General features: G+C 42.6%; 1 protein-coding gene across 1 annotated transcript in view; it reads right to left on the bottom strand.

The window, feature by feature from the left end:
• LOC130131973 (XK-related protein 4-like) overlaps positions 1 to 10,921 on the bottom strand; it is a 154,864-nt gene extending 143,943 nt beyond the window's left edge. Inside the window, exon 1 of the mRNA XM_056301698.1 lies at positions 10,084 to 10,921. Within this exon, the coding sequence (XP_056157673.1) occupies positions 10,084 to 10,811 (728 nt within the window). The 5' untranslated portion in view covers positions 10,812 to 10,921. The remainder of the gene's footprint in view (positions 1 to 10,083) is intronic.
• Between the last annotated feature and the right edge of the window lie 7,422 nt (positions 10,922 to 18,343).

Raw genomic sequence — 18,343 nt, 5'->3', positions numbered from 1 at the left:
CCCTTGTTGTGACCGATGTGTTTACAAAGTTCACACAAGCATATGCTACCAAAGACCAGAAGGCTGACACTACAGCTAAAGTTTTGCTCAGGGAGTGGTTCATGAAATATGGGGTCCCAGAGAGACTGCACTCAGACCAAGGTCGAAATTTCGAGAGTGAAATTATAGCAGAGCTGTGCAAACTCTATGGGGTTAAAAAGACACGGACAACTCCCTGCAGGCCACAGGGAAACGGTCAGTGTGAAAGATACAATCGCACACTCCATGACTTGTTAAGGACACTCCCACCAGAGAAAAAAAAGCGTTGGCCAGAGCATCTGTCTGAAGTAGTATATGCCTATAATGTCACTCCTCATTCCACCACAGGGTACTCGCCTTATTATTTGCTTTTCGGGGTACAACCACATCTCCCAGTAGATGCTTTATTAGGGCGTGAGTGTGTGTCAGACAGGAAACAGGATTGGTTGTCTGTTCATCAGGAGAGACTCCGACAGGCACACGAGAGAGCCAGAGAGTACTCAGAGCAGAAGGCAGCTGAGAGGATCTCACTGCAAAATGAGAAGGTGTATTGTCCTCCTGTGGACATTGGTCAGTTGGTTTTCCTACGTCACAGACCCCCAGGTAGACATAAGATTCAGGACACATGGACCTCAACAGTCTACAAGGTAGTTGACATCCAGGGTACCACACACACTGTTGAACCTTTTGAGGGAGGTTCCATTAAAAGAGTTCATAGGTCAGAGTTGCGACCTTGTGCAAAACCAGTTCCCAAACCAAGAACTAGAACTAGGTTACAGACCACTACACAGCCTGTAGCTGAGGATGAGCCTGAGTCACCTGAGGCTGATTTTGTTATTGTTGAGGAAGTCATCCCTCGCCGGCTTGTGCAAGTACCTAACCTGCCTCTTGCAGCAGAAAGTGTTAGTTTACATGTGACAGCACCCACAGATGAGAGTGACGGTGAAGGACCTGAGGAAGGTTATTCAGATATGAGAAATTGTGGCACAGAAACAGAATGTGTTAATGATGTGCATCCAGACGTTAGCGACAGTGACTTGCCCATTATTGAAAACAGGGACAGACCCGCACTAACAGATGATGCTGGTGGAGCAGGACGTAGAACCTATGCACCTAAACCTGCCATTAGGAAAAGCAAGCGGGAAATGGCTGGATCTCATTCAAACACATTTCATCTGCCAAAGTCAGCCTGTAATGCAGTCCCAGTCAGCACAGACATGGTCTCTAAGGTTTTGACAAGCCTGGGTGCTGCTCTCTTTGAAAAGGCCTTGCAGGGAGTATTTGAGTCAGTTCATGTTTCGTAGTCACCGATGACGTTGACTATATTTGCAGGGGAGTATGTAGCCGGGTGGTAAATCTGTTAAATATGTTAAATGATTTTCCACTTAAATTTAGTATAGTTTAACTGTTAATATATGTAATTGTTACACTGTCATGTAGTTAAATTGTGAAGCAGATTGTGAGCGTATTTTTATAGTTTTGGTTGTCATTGCATGTTTTGACCAGTAAGTGGCACTGTTGCGGACTTTTATTGTAACTCCGTGCAAGTTATCCAAGTGTATCTTGGGTATTCTTTCTTTTTTTTTCTTGTGTGGAGCACCTGAAGATTGCGGTGTGACGGTGCTCTGACTCCGCAGTAAGTAAGGGTAAATATCTTGTGAAATATACCTGTAACATTATTCCAAACAATATTGTATGTCGGTAATTTGACAAGATGGTTTGATTTAGACGCTACTGGAGTTGATGTTCGGTGATTTTGGGCGCGAGCCGTCGACCACTGTTCGCCATTGCAGGCATGACAAGGTAATGTTGGCGTGAATAAAGCCACACCATGCCATTGTATTTGGGATGTAAAGGTTTTATATGCATTTTAATTCTGTTTAAAGGTAACTGACAGAGTGAGAAGTTGCGCGATCTTCAGGAAGTTCCACATGTCTTTGTTAAACCCTGTTTAACATACATAGTCCACTGCCGTATTTTGCACCGTATGTTGTATGTTGTATTTATTTTCCTTTTAAAATCTTTTCTGTTAAACTTGCCACATCTGTGAACATTTATGAGCTGTTTGCTCGAAAGACACAGAAATGTATGCACTCAGTAAAACGATCTGCATTCGAAGGTTCAAACAATACAATTAAGGCTACAAGATCCCCGGAAGTAATTGTGTCCTGCGTGGTATCTAATTCCACGGGCTACATTAGGAACAGTAATGGCGGCCACTACAAAGTCCCACTCAAAATGGCGCCCGTGGAAACAAACAGTCACCAACCTTGTGCCAAACGTCGCAATGGACGAACCGTTAGCTGCACTTAACTGTGGGCCGCCGCCTTCGGTCGACCTGTCTGTCTTAGCAGGAGGGAGTAGGCTCTTTTGCGAGCCTGAGTCCACCAGAAACCGTATTCCTGACATCGTGTCCTTAATGAAGAGCAGCTCACTACGTCCGCCAGCGCCCACAGCTGCTACTGAGCGCTGGCCCGGTTTCCCGGCGCCTCAAACGTGCACAGAGGGACGCAGCGCCTCGCCTTGCCGCAGAACCGCTGGTGGAAGAAACAGAGGCCGCTCCCGCGCCGTCTCCGGACAGCCACTCCAGCCAACACTGCCGGGTCCGCTTCCTCCGACGCCGGCTGCAGAGGCTCAGATGCCACACTCCGCACAGAGAACCGTCTGGTAGCCAGCAGCACCCGATCGGCCTCCTCAGCCAAACCTCGGCAGTCACCAGCGGCGAGACACGGGGAGTTAGCCAAAGCCGCGCGCACAGGAGACGGAAGCTGGCGCAGGAAAACGTGCGGGAAAAGGAATCCACCTTCGTCCGAGCCTAGCAGCGACAGCATATAGTCCATGAGATCCACAACCGTCCCGTCGCCCAAACCGAATAGGGAAAGGATTCTATCTGCCCTCTCTGCGGCAGATAGGCTGTACCTCCGGAGCAGAAGATGTTTGAGGGCGACGTATTTACCGTGTTGCGGAGGGGCGCGCAACAGCTGCATGGCCCGGCGTGTGGACTACTGGTCCAGCGCAGCGACGACCAAATAATATCTGGAGTCGTCCGCGGAGATTCCACGCAGGTGGAACAGCGCCTCGACATGCTTGAACCACGAAGCCGGGTCGCTCTGCCAGAACTCTGGGAGTTTCACAGCCGCGGCGAGAACGGCTGGCTGTGAGAGTTGGGGCGGCGTGGCCGAAGTGGATTCACACTCATCTTCTGCTCCAAACATGTTCAATTCGGGGTCACCAATGTGGCAGGATGAGGAAAAAACACAGGAGACGAAGGCGAGTTTGTTGTTTATTCCTCAGCTCCAAAACCAAACTACAGCAGGAACAACCCTGCACCAGCAAGCCCGGGAACGTAAACCACGCCCCCAGCTCACAGTCCTGCTGGGTGAGAGGCATAGCCCCTAGTGTCCGCCACAATATTCCTTTAAATCAGAAATCAAATACCTGGGAATTTTCCTTACAAAAGACCAAAAACGAAGTCAGTCTTTGAATGTAGAAAATAAGTTTAAGGAATGTAAATCAAAGCTAAACATCTGGCTCCAAAGAGACCTATCAATTCTTGGCAGAATTTATTTAACTAAGATGGAATGCTTATCAAGGTGTATTTACCCAGCCTATTCTCACGCCATTCCAAAAAATTAATCAAATCCATCAATCAGATTAATCTAAATTTCATTTGGCGAAACAGACCACACTATATAAAGAAAATTCATATGGTTAAATAAGTAAAGGATGGAGGACTAAAAGTTATTGATTTTGATTGCCTTAATGGAACTTTAAAAATAAATTGGCTAAAATCTTGGATCAAACATAGTAACTCCTTCTGGTACTGTATTCCAAATCACTTATTCAATAAAATTGGAGGATTGAAATTTATACTCAGAACTGACTATAATATTGATAAACTTCCTGTTTAATTATCAGAGTTCCATAAACAGATACTGTTGTATTGGAGAATGTTATATGTACATAACTTTTCACCCCACACCGCTGTACTTTGGAATAATAGATATATATTATATCGGAACAAGTCTTTATTCTTTAAGGATTGGTATGAGGAAAATATATGGTCAATAGTTGATCTAATGGATCCTAGTGGTAATTTATTAAATTATGAACAATTCCAGACAAAACATACTTTCAAGCCTCCCAAATCAGACTTAACTAAATTACATAAAGCACTCCCCAAATAATTTCTATCTCTGATAACAAATATAATGACTCACCAACCTATACAGCCACGATTGGCCCCACTGTCAATTCAAGGGTTTTTAATCTTGGACAAAAAATGTGATAATCATGTTATTAGAAACTGTCTCACGGAAAACTTATTCCTCGATAGACAAAACAAGAATGACATTTTATACAAATTTGATAAAAATTCAATTATTAAATTGAGAACAATGTATCTAACATTTCCTATCCCCCCCAAAGCGAAGGAAACACACTTCAAAATTATGAATAACATATATCCCTCCAAAGAACTACTTAGATCACGGTTTGGTTTTGACGATAATATATGTTAATTTTGTGAAAATGACATAGAAACAACGGACCATGTATTTTTCTCATGTGGTGTGGTACTTGTGTTCTGGCTTGACGTTCATAAATGGATAAAGCAAAGGATTTTGTCCTTTCCAACTTCGATTTCTAGAGACAATATAACATTTGGTATGATTTTGCAAAACAAAAATTATGAACTCTGTTGTAATGTAATCCTCTGCTTAGCCAAATTCTTTATTCATAAAAATAAATACTTTAAGTCATCCCCCAAATTTGTTGTTTTTTTTAAATGAATTTAGATTATACTTGAAATCTTTAAAACTACAAAAGCTCTAAAGATTTATGAGGTGTTAAGACATTTTCCCACTGAATCAGAAGACTGATATCCTTATTAATTCCCCCTCGCATGATGGACTATGTTTTATTATTTTCAATTAGTGCATGTCATGTATTTAATTTATTATTGTTTGTACCCTTATTTTCATAATACATTACCGTATATTTGTCATGTGACATTCAATCTCTATGTACTTCCTGATATACTGTATAGAAATGTTTACATACTGTTCCCTTTGGCACTTTGGATATATCTATGTATTTTTGGATGGAATGTATATTTGCCATGTTTGTTTTATAATGAACTTTCTTCAAGAATCTGTACATGAATATGAACAATGTTCAATAAAAATATATATAAAAAAAGTTTAGTTTGAATAGCGGGTGTTGTGTTTAGTTTGAATAGTGGATGTTGTGTTTAGTTTGAATAGCGGATGTTGTGTTTAGTTTGAATAGCGGATGTTGTATTTAGTTTGAATAGCGGATGTTGTGTTTAGTTTAAATAGCGGATGTTGTGTTTAGTTTAAATAGCGCATCTTGTATTCAGTTTGAATAGCGGATGTTGTGTTTAGTTTGAATAGCGGATGTTTTGGTCATCTGAAACATGTAGACCAGATTCAGCTCATCTGCCTGCTACCTCTTTATTAATCAAAGTTTGATCATGAACCCCCCCAACACACACACACACAAATTCATAATACACACAATAAGGCCGCTATATCTGTACATTATAGATATATAGATATATAAAGAAGAAATTCGAGCATTCGAGCACCAAGGCGCATGAATATGCTATGATCCACACATCATGCAGTAGAATGTAAAGAGATAGTAAAGAATACTAATGCATATTAAAAATATAGTAAATAATACTCTTGAATATTAAAGAGATAAAATAATATTAATGTATATCAAAGAGATGGTAAATACTACTAATGAATATTAAAGAGATTAGCGAATAATAATATTAAAGAGATAGTAAAGAATGTTAATGAATATTAAAGATATAGTAAAGCATACTAATGAAGATTAAAGTGATAGCAAAGAACATTATTGAATATTAAAGAGATATGAATATTAAAGAGACAATAGAGCATATTAATGAATATTAAAGAGATAGTAAAGATACTAATGACTATTAAAGAGACAATAGAGCATATTAATGACTGTTAAAGAGATGGTAAAGAATATTGTGTGAAAACAGTGTCAGACCATGATTGCAGCATGAGACTACATATGCCAACAGCAGTATAGTGATGCAAAGGATGCCATGAGAGAAACGAATGAGTTATTATGGGAAAAGTAGTTTATGTAACATCTCCACATGGAACGCCAAAGCTTCTTCCTGCACTGCTTTTGACTTAACCGTCTGTTAAGAGCCTGTGAAGTTAATAATGTTCTCCGTTTTTTTTTTCTTAAGAAACAAAACTGACCAAAACTGCATGGCCTTGTTCATTTTTTTTTTATTTCATCATAACAAATGTTCACAGGCCTGTACTAAGACAAGAATTGAAGCATAAAATGTTGATGTTGGCGATGAACCAGACATCATATCACAACGATTCCTGCTCTTTGGATTTCTTGTCACCAGAAATACATCTATGGGCTGAAAACACCCTACAGCAGTGATGTAGGACGGCCCGCCCCTAGGCCATCATAGTGTTTCAGCACAGAAATGCTGAAGTCACACAAGTGCCACCAAGTGGTGGTGTCGTTCAACCCGCTGGTGGTGGCTTGTGGATTTTTATTACATTTCCCTGTGATAACACTATTGTTTTTTTTGTTTTTTTTTAGGGATCGCTTTTGTGTTAAAAGGCCTCACCAAAATACTTGTATTTTCTTTAGACTCAAATTGCCCGATATACAGCATGCAACTCTGGTACACGTGTGCTGGACAGATCAGAAATCTGCTGGGAAGCATCAGATAAACATCAGCCATGTGTGTTCATGTAGGACTCTTGATGCTTCTGCACAGCAGTGGTGTAAATGACATAATGGATGTTGGAGATGTTGACTTGGAGCTGATCAGTATTACATCTACTACTACTACTACTACTACTACTACCGCTACCACTTTCGGCTGCTCCCGTTATGAGTCGCCACAGCGGATCATACGTTTCCATCTCTTCCTGTCCTCTGCATCTTCCTTTGTCACACGAGCCACCTACATGTCCTCCCTCACCACATCCATAAACCTCCTCTTTGGCCTTCCTCTTCTCCTCTTCCCTGGCCGCTCCTTATTCAGCATCCTTCTCCCAATATACCCAGCATCTCTCCTCCACACATGTCCAAGCCATCTCAATCTGTTCTCTCTTGATTTGTCTCCAAACCGTCCAACCTGAGCGGTCCCTCTAATATACTCGTTGCTAATCCTGTCCTTCTTCATCACGCCCAGTGAAAATCTTACCATCTTCAACTCTGCCACCTCCACCTCTGCCTCCTGTCTTTTCGTCAGTACCACCGTCTCCAGTCATTATCATGTGAACAGTCATGTGATCAGTATTACATCTGTTCTTGTTTATATCTAAGCAATACCATTCAGAGCTGAAATAATTCACCTGTGCAGCATCAATATGATAGATCTGATTCACTCTGAGTTTTTTTCCTCAAAGCTTCAGGTTAAAGCTCATGAAACATCACAGGGCATTTGTGGGTCAACATAAGGCCAGTATCCAGGAAGGAAAGCTTAAAGCTACAACCTGAAGACTGATGGTTTTCTCACTGGCACCTACATTAATTAATTCCAGCAGTTTTCCAGAGATCCACTTGAAATGAAACAAAGGTGCCAGCAGTGTTGTGTCAGCACCTTCCCCTGAGTTGCACAACATATCAAGGTTTTACTTAAGTCTTAGCTATTGACGTTGTAGTTTCTATTGGTGATGGTTCTCTGCAAACTTGGTCTGCCTGTTTGACACAACTTTGCTTCTTCTCCAAACTACTGACCTTATTCTTCAGTATTTGGCTTTGAAGACATAACAACAATTCATTGTGTCCTTTTTCCTGAGGAAGGTTCTTCCTGGCAATACCCATGAACATAAGCAGTTTGAAAAGCATTCAAGATTTGGCATTTACTCATGGATTGGCTATTGTCTTAAATGTGTCAGCAAAAAAAAAAAAAAATCAAACAGGATTTGGTTGTATGAAGTGTAAATCTTCAGGACTGTGACTTTAAGTAGTCATCTGTGAGGCTGCCTGACACAGATGAAGATGAAGGCTTCCTGCCTGCCATCCATGCTACACTGACATCTCACTGGCTAATTCACTGTCATTGCCACACTCAAAATGCAAGAAAACAAAAACATAATTTTATTACATTCCAATAACAAAATCTGAGTCGATTACACTCAATTCCAAAACTAGATTTAGTCTCTCCACCTCTCCAACACAGTCTCATGCAAATACTAGTCAATCTGACTGATGCCAGCGAAACACTCATACAGTATCTGAACAGAATTAAAATAGTCTGTGTGAGGGACCATTGGATTTTCTGCAGAATGACGATGGATGTAAGTTAAAATAACTATATCCTCCAGAATCTGCAAAGTTCTAATGTCACTCGGAACCCATGCAAGCCCTTGAGACATTATGAGGATATTACAAATACGTGGGTGTTAGTGGATCAAAACAAATGTGTAGACCAAAACAAATATGTTTCTCGTATTCGTTTTTTGTTTTTTTCATTAGAAGGTTTCAGCATGTAGATCTGCTGTCCTCTGCCTTTTTTTTTCTTTTGATATAATTTGATGATCCCCATAGGGAAATTCCTCTCTGCATTTAACCCATCCTAGCTGTGTAGCTAGGAGCAGTGGGCAGCTGCCGTGCAGCACCCAGGGACCAACTCCAGCTCGTCTTACCATGCCTTGCTCAGGGGCACAGACAAGAGTATAAACCCTAACATACATGTCTTTCTGGTGGTGGGGTAAACCAGAGCACCTGGAGAAAATCCACCGCAGACACGGGGAGAACATGTAAACTCCACACAGAGGACGACCTGGGATGACCCCCAAGGTTGAATAACCCCGGGGTTCGAACCTAGGACCTTCTTGCTGTGAGACGACAGCGCTAACCACTGGGCCACTGTGCCGCACACATTTTTGACCTCGGCTTTAAGAAAAGTCAAGTCCATGTGGATTTTCACTGATTGAGTGAATAGCAAAGCAGCAAGTGCAGTTGTACATCTGCAGGACTGCAACATGTTGTAATCTAATAACTGAGCACTAGGGGAAGAGTCTACAGTTTCCAAAGTTTAAACATACTAGATAATAATGATCAGAAAGATTTTGGCACAATTATTTTACCTGAGTAGCTTTGAAATGTTGTAACTGGCAGACTAGTGCAATGAAGCTGTTCAGATAAACACGGGGTTTGGTGTAGAACCCTAATCTAGAGGTCTACACCAAACCTATATAGTTTTATTTGTCAAGAGTTAGTAAAGAGTGACAGGACTGACATGGGACAAAAAGAAAAGATGTAAGCTAAACTAGAACGCACTATGTCATTAATGATAACATGACCTTATGCCATTCAGCCCCCCCCCCCCCCCCCCAACAGATTAGGGATTCATCATAAAGAACACATCTTATTTTATTGAATTGTGCAACCCTTGTTTGGTGAGGTATCGTTTAAACAAACTTTTTCTAATAGTAGAGCATGAAGAGGTGAATATATAACTCTTAAATGTACAATTATCTAGGCCCAAAATGTAATCCCAGTATTTGATAAATTGAATTACCTGTGTAGCTGCTACTGTGTTACTAAAATGAATTGCAAACGCTCAGTTAATCAAGTAATAATGTCCACATTGCTGACATTGTTTGACATTAGGAAGTACAAGTCAGGCTAACGTGGTCTTTCTGGGCTCACCTGTACTTTTAACCACGCGTCCTCTGCATTAGCAAGAGGGGGGATGAAGGAGAAGGGGCAAGAGAACCAAAAAAAGAAAGAAAAGAGGAAGCAGACGAGGGCACTGAAAGACTAAGACAGCCTAATCCCTGCTTGTCACCGTTGTGTGGGAAAGACAGCTAGTGAGTCAGCCTTGTGATTGTGTAGTGAGAGCAGCGCTCCGTGCTGCAGGCCTCGTGAAGGCTCCAGGACCTGGCCATCAAATGATGACACCCTGCCGTCTCTGGCATCACGCCCTTATCCTGTCCTGCTCCTTTCATTTTAAAAACAAAGGACATGCACACCAACAAAGCTACCCTTGTTGTACACAAGCGCTGGCCGTCAGCTTACCTCCAGATCTGCCCAAGCTGCAGAACATGAATGACGGTCTGTGCGAACCAGACGAAGAGCGAGTAAGCGGCCGACCTCTTTTTACTCTTACATCTCCCGACGGTGCTGGCGTTGCTGTTGGTTATGATGTTCCTGCTGGTTGTTGAGGCCTGTCTTTGAGGTGTTGACGGCTGGTGGTGAGCGGTTACGTCCCCATGTGAGGCTGAGCCGCTCAGCAGTTTGTTCCCGTCCATGTGCGAGCAGTTTGCCGCACCAATACCACCGCTGGATCCCGTCCCCGCTGAGGCCGAGCCGTCCTCTGTACTGAAATCGTGGACGAACCATCGGAAACTGAAGACCTGCACGGAAAAGGAGCCCAGAACCACGAAAAATAGGGTTAGCCCAAACCACCAGTAGTCATGCCGGAGGAAATAGTCGACAGACAACCAAACATCGGTTCCGACATCAGCGAAATAGACTGTCACTGCAGCCAAAATCCACATGCAGTCCCATATCGTGTATTTCTGCTGCTGCTCCCTGCTCTGTCGAAGGCACGTCGAACTCGAACCTCCCCCACCACAACATCTCGACTCTCCGTTCACAAAATCCCCGTCCCCTGTCCCTGCTGAGTCCGGCTGGGATCCTGGGTTTAGTCCTTGCATCGAGCCTGAGTGGTCCGAATTCTGCAGAGGCGTAAACGCAACGTCGCTCTTCTTCATTCTCAAGACCCCGTCAGATTTGGCCGCCATATTTGGAAGCTTGTAATAATATACTATTATTATGCCTCTATCCCTCCCCTCCTCTTCTCCTCTACCCTTCCTTTCTCATCGTCGACACCCCTCTGCGCTTCCCTTCTTCATCTTTCTCCTCCTACTCCGGTACGTTGTGTTTGAGAGACTTCCAAGTGGTCCTGGGCAGGGCTTCTCTCCACTGCAAGCGCCGCCCGTCAGTAATATAGGCCTGACTTAAATGGCAACAACTACATGGCAGAAAAATATCATTAGCGTCACTTCATATCTGTGTATGTATTATTCGACTTCACTCATTGGTGATAATCTACGTGAGCTTACTTGTCAACGACAATAACGTCCGTTTTTTTAATATGTCCATTGCGGTTCTATTTTTTTCCTCGTGCAGGACGCATTCAGCTTCTTGCAGCTCTGGCGTGGTGATTCCTGCATGCATATTCATCCGTCGATTGGTTTCGTCGCGGTTTACATGGTTTCGTCGTACTTGCAGCTCAACAGCAAAGCTTAAAATATTAATTTAGATAATGCAAGCAAACATTGCAAGCTCCGCTAGCTAATGTTGCAGCATGGTGAACGGCTTCCAGGCTGTGAGCAAGATGCTTCTCCCATGGCACACATTAGAAACTATGACATCACTGCTTTGCTTGCTCTCTCTGTCTCTCTCTCTGTCTGTCTGTCTGTCTGTCTGTCTGTCTGTCTCTCTCTCTCTCTCTCTCTCTCTCTCTCTCTCTCTCTCTCTCTCTCTCTCTCTCTCTCTCTCTCTCTCTCTCTCTCTCTCTCTCTCTCTCTCTCTCTCTCTCTCTCTCTCGAAGCCACATTACAACCATAATCAAGTTAACGCTTCTGGACGTTTTCGACTTAAAATGACATCGACAGACTTAGCCTTGTTAACAGTGCCGAGTGCAGGTTTCTCTGTAATTTTGTCGAGCTGTACCGGCAGCCTCGGCTAGTGTGGGGCATTAACTTCCACCGAGTCCACGCATTTCCGTTTCTATGTGGAGATGGCGAGGGGCTGTGTGGACATCTACCCCTGAGCAGCGGAGAAGGACCGGGCTGTCCGGGTCCAGAGGCTCGTTTCGGCACCACGGACAGTTCTGCTGTCCAACCGAATCCACGTCGCTTCAAATGTGAAGATGAAGGTGCTGAAAACAGACGCAACCACGGGTTTTGGCAGATATACACAAAGGGGAACTGGCGCTGAGTAAAGCAGGGGTTGTCGTTGTTAAAACCATTTTGAACATAAATATAGCATAATTACAAATAATAAAACCAAGATATTCCCTCTTTTTTCACCCCTCCCCTGTAGAATGGCCACAAGGTCTGCTTGATACAGGCACGGAACACATAGCGGAGTCATATAGGCGCGCCTGCTATATATATATATATATATATATATATATATATATAATGTGTGTGTGTGTGTGTGTTTGGACAGAGAGAGAACTTGTAGACGGGAGGGGTAGTGTGGCGGTAGTGCTCTCTATAAAATAGTCAATAAAAACATTAAAATAAAAACTAATATCTTTGCTGAGATAATATTAAAGATAGATTAAATCAAGATAATCAACGAAATCAAGTTTCTTCGTGTTGTCACATTCTATGAGAGAAATACATCTCATTCATATAATCTTGTTTTTTTTTCACTCTTTCCAATATTATACAGTGGACGATTCCATCCCGAGTGGCGTACATCAGAGGTGGTTGGCTTGCATAGCATGAGGAGTCTAAGCCACGGACTTTTGCATAGCATGAGGAGTCTGAGCCACGGACTCTTGTATAGCATGAGCAGTCTGAGCCACTGACTCTTGTATAGCATGAGGCGTGTAAGCCACGGACTCTTGTATAGCATGGGGAGTCTGAGCCACAGACTCTTGTATAGCATTAGGAGTCTAGCCACTGACTCTTGTACAGCATGAGGAGTCTAGCCACGGAATCTTCCATAGCATGAGGAGTCTGAGCCACGGACTCTTGCATAGCATGAGGAGTCTAGCCACGGACTCTTGAATAGCATGAGTAGTCTGAGCCACTGGCATTGTGGAGTCTGAGCCACTGACTCTTGTATAGCATGAGGAGTCTGAGCCACGGACTCTTGCATAGCATGAGTAGTCTGAGCCACTGACATTGTGGAGTCTGAGCCACGGACTCTTGCATAGCATTAGGATTCTAGCCACTGACTCTTGCATAGCATGAGCAGTCTAGCCACTGACTCTTGTACAGCATGAGGAGTGTAAGCCACGGACTCTTGTATAGCATGGGGAGTCTGAGCCACAGACTCTTGTATAGCATTAGGAGTCTAGCCACTGACTCTTGTACAGCATGAGGAGTCTAGCCACGGACTCTTCCATAGCATGAGGAGTCTGAGCCACGGACTCTTGCATAGCATGAGGAGTCTAGCCACGGACTCTTGCATAGCATGAGTAGTCTGAGCCACTGACATTGTGGAGTCTGAGCCACGGACTCTTGTATAGCATAAGGAGTCAGAGCCACTGACTCTTGTACAGAATGAGGAGTCTAAGCCATGGACTCTTGTATAGCATGAGGAGTCTGAGCCACTGACTCTTGTACAGCATGAGGAGTGTAAGCCACGGACTCTTTTATAGCATGGGGAGTCTGGCCACGGACTCTTGTATAGCATGAGAAGTCTGAGCCACGGACTCTTGCATAGCATGAGTAGTCTGAGCCACTGAAATTGTGGAGTCTGAGCCACGGACTCTTGTACAGCATGAGGAGTGTAAGCCACGGACTCTTGTATAGCATGAGGAGTCTGAGCCACGGACTCTTGTATAGCATAAGGAGTCTGAGTCACTGACTCTTGTACAGCATGAGGAGTCTGAGCCACGGGCTCTTCTATAGCATGAGGAGTCTAGCCACGGACTCTTCCATAGCATGAGGAGTCTGAGCCACGGACTCTTGCATAGCATGAGGAGTCTGTGCCACGGACTCTTGTATAGCATGAGGAATCTAAGTCACAGACTCTTGTATAGCATGAAGAGTGTGAGCCACGGACTCTTGTATAGCACGAGGAGCTAAGCCTCGGACTCCAGTTTACTGCAGACTCCACCATCCAACCAGGATTTGAACCCCTGATCGCCGGTGTTCATACTTACTGAGCTATACAGCTTACACTCCATGTTCTTCCATTGAATTTTTTTAAATATCTGCCCAGATAGATAGATAGATAGATAGATAGATAGATAGATAGATAGAGACAGAGATAATTTTTGAAGATGAGCATCATGTTAGTTCAAAACTAAAGACCCTTCTCATGGGAATCGAGTTGTGGGGACAACTCAAAGCCCTAGTCCACCCACCACCGCTGCTATATGTGCTGGTTCTTGGATTACATCGCCAAGGAATTTTTTTTCCCAAAAAATTTGAAGCCTGGTCATATTGCTGCAGACCGCCACGTGGGTAAGAAACAGGAAATATAAAATGAAGATAAAATGTTACTGAGGTCATCACACAGTAAGGAGAGACAGAGGAAGCAGAGTACCCAAGGTGGAACTTCTATAAAAGTACCTTTGTTCACTCTGCTTACATTAATTTCAATAAGCAAAACTTTACACACACACACACACACACACACACACACACACACACACACACACACACACACACACACACACACACACACACACACACACACAAACAGTGAAAGGGAATTCACAAGCAGAGAATGCAAGCAGCTAAACAAGTGTTCCTGCTTGGAGGTATCAAAGTAAACTACATAACATTAATGGTATTTTTGGAGCTCATCTCCCTCACAGATTTTCAGGAGGAAACCCAATCAACATACACATAGAACCAAGCTTCATTATCTGTTTTTGTGAAAACTGACAGAAGCACTATCCAGCATTATTATTATTATTATTATTATTATTATTATTTTACAGCTGTTTACACAATTTCTGAATATTTGGCTCATTTTCTCAAAACTTAAAAATACAAAACACAAAATACAAAACTCTACAAACCTAGCAAGAGGAAACATTGCATTCAAAACGGTTTCTCGGTCCAAAATGTTTTATTTGCATCAAAATGACTCACACATGCCATCATACGAATAGAACTTTCTGTCAACCAACAACTGATGTGCTCAACACTAAACACTAGGAATATCTCATCAGTAGGGTTATGCCTTTTGCATTTTCCGTGTTACATTGTAGCTGGTTGTAAAATATTGTTACAGTAATTAGATCTACTCAAATATATGTAAATAAACAACTGCAATACAGTAACAAAAACATTTTTCCATAAATTTATTTTTAGAACGCGTGTTTTGTATGTAACACTTTATATACCCAAAACGAGAAAACCAGGAAAAACGTTCCATAAGAAAAAGGGTTTTCTATAAAAAAAATTAATTAAACACAAATAAATAAATAAAGTGGCTCATTTTTTCAAAACTCTAAACAGGGAAAAAGACAAATAAACAAAAAATGCAAAAGTTAAGTAAAACAAAATTAGGTTGCATCCTGCCCCCTATTTTGGTCTGGCACCGCATCTACATCATAAGCAATGTTGTCCCTGGCTAAACAGTGGGGAAAGAATCTTCTGGAGTGACGGATCCAGTCACTGAAAGCCTCTTACATCAACTTCATCACATGCATCTTCTGTTGCCCGGAGAAGAGGCATGCATGCGAGGGGATGGCGGTCATAAACCTTCCATCACCACGCCAAAAAAAATACCTTTCCAGTTGTGTTTAGGAAGGGGGAATATGGTCAGAGGTATACAAAAATAAATTGTGGGTGGTCGACGAACCAGTTGCAGACCAGAGCAGCCGGTGGAAAGTCAAGTTGTCCCAGATGATACCTGGCCTATTCTGGTCCATACCTCTGCATGGCTGGAATAAGGATGCCATGTGTGTCTAGGAATGTGATGAGAAGGTGCAGTGTTGTAGGGACCAAGGCTGGCATAGCCATGAAGGATGCCTTGTTGGCTAATGGCAGTGCATATGGTGATATTCCCTCCATACTGTCCAGGGACATACACAATGGCCAATAATATTCCATCATTGTCCCCTTCTTTTGCTCGGTTAAATATGTTGAATTGAAGTGGCATCCAGCTCCAAGACTCTCTGAAACAGACAAAAGAGTATGAGAAATACACCTAGAGCATCCAATATGGTGAAGCACAATACACTGGATTATAGCACTGTAATGTGTCTATGGCATGGGCAACAGGCATGGGCCCCAGTCCATGAATACTGGGATGGCATCCAGCGCAATACTTGTGCCCTCGTTCATAGGGTTAGTGCCTGTGTCAGGAAGGGCATCCGATGTAAAATGTTGCCAAATCCATTTGCGGATTGACAAGACCATACTGGGTCAGTCGAGGCTCCATACCGGATCGGTCGAGGCCCGGGTTAACAACGGCCGCCATTGGTGCTGTGCCCTCACAGGGTACCGATGAAGACTGTAAAATCCGCTGTGGCGACCCCTGTGAAACAGGGAACTAGCCAAAAGAAGAAGTAGAATGTGTCTATACAGGGCTGATATGATAGCAAATTCACAGTATAGTAGTTACTTGAACATTTTTGTTCTTTAACTGTCTCCGAGTTCTGCTCAAATGGCACCCTGTAGACCTATTTTATCCAGATTCGGTTGTGCTATGATACACGGTCCGAAGTAGAAAAGTCCACCTGGTGAATGTTATTGAATATTGTCTTATCAGCAATTAGTATGTGGTTCTGTATTTCCCGTAGCCTAAAGGCATTGTTTGCTACCACCATGTTTACAATAGCCGTCTCCTGTTCTGGTGTGAACAGCCAGGGTTTTCCAATATGGCTTGGTGTTTTCTCAGTTCTGCAGAACATCCAACAATATGATATGATTGGTTACAGTAAGCTAAAATATGTTTTCCATATAAAATGACATTACCGTGACATTGGCCAACAATCATTGAGTAACATAGGCCTACTGACATGTCGGACTGCAGTATACTACAAATACTGCAGTCCGACGACGGCATACATACATACATACATACATACATAAAGAGCAGCAGCATGGTGTATATAGTAGGTACTACATTACCGGTTCTCATTTCTGAATGTACAGATGATAGGTGCAACTGTGCTGAACTCCCCGTACAGGCTCCCTTGTAATCAATCCATGGTTGAGCACATGGTCAACCAATGCGGCCTGATCTCATCTGAGACAATGTCCTTCCTCATCCTTCTCTTACTCTCACTCCTCGACCTCTAGCTTTTGCTTCACCATTACCCTCTATTTTCCTCCTAAACGGGAGAGTTCATCTGTGGCCTTTTTCATTTCTTATTTCGAAGTGAACAATTTAAGCAACTAGTGTTGACACCTGTGAGGAGTGGGTGTTGCCAATTAGTAAACTGGCATTGTGATTGGCGTTTTTTGTTTTTTTTTCTCCAAAGGAACGCATTACATTTTAATTTTGAATGTTGTGCCTAATGTAGAGAACTGTGTAGTGTTTTGCAAAAAGTGTGATTTAGAATTGAAAACTGAGTGTAAAGCAGAAATTGTGCTTGCAATTTTGCAGATTTGGTTTAGGGATTTGGCACATGAATTTCAGGTTTTAGTGATTGCATGTCAAGCTCCCTAGGTGTGAATCTGTGTGTGTGTGGGCCCTGTGATGGCCTGCTGCCCAATGACTGCTGGGATAGGCTCCAGCATCCCCACGGAGAGCAGGATAGGCGGTTTGGATAATGGATGACATTTCAATTTCCAATTTTAATGTGTAAACAACTGTGAAAAACTAATATGTATAGCTGTTTAGAATGTGTCAGTGCGTCAACTAATTAACACCAGAATGACCGGGATTTCACCCCTACCTAAAACGACAGAGGCGGTCAGAACTCTATATTCTGTCAAGATAAATATCCAATTGAGATATTAATGCATTGCATATGTTAGTATGTCTGTTAGGAAACGACTGACACCAAAATTAACATTTTAACAACTATAATACTATTTTAAACAATTTAAACTTCAGAGAGACATGGTCAAACTTGAATAGCAAAATAGAGAAAGTGAAAATATTACCTGAAAAACAAAACGGAAAACGCATATTGCTAATCTAACTTACGTAACAAGGCCTGTAACACGTGACATGTAAAAAAAAACTGGATATAACCATTGAAACAGCCCCAAACAACGACCGCACCTTAAAAACTACCAGAACGACCAGGGGCGGTTTTCAAACTCTGTATTCTGTCAATATAAACACCCAATTGAGTATTTATTACATATGTTAGTGTGTCTGTTATGAAACTAACTGACACCAACATTAATATTTTAACAACTTTAATACTATTTTTCAAACAATTTAAAATGGCCGCTGTCCAGCGCCTGTAAATACTGCACCACCTCGGTGGTAGTCATGGTGCGTCTGTAACGGCGTCTGTACCCAGACATGTTGGACATCATCACACATCAAGTTTAGACTATTTCTCTGCACTGGAGGGCGCTAGTGTGTTTCTAGGACACGACAACGAACTTCACGAAGGAATGATGACATGACGCGCACGATCACGCGCAAATTACGAGCGTTCATTTTG

The sequence above is a fragment of the Lampris incognitus genome, unplaced genomic scaffold, assembly GCF_029633865.1.
Source record: "Lampris incognitus isolate fLamInc1 unplaced genomic scaffold, fLamInc1.hap2 H_2, whole genome shotgun sequence".
NCBI lineage: Eukaryota > Metazoa > Chordata > Actinopteri > Lampriformes > Lampridae > Lampris > Lampris incognitus.
The sequence above is the reverse complement of the archived record's forward strand: the minus strand, read 5'-3'. Positions and strand labels throughout refer to the sequence as shown.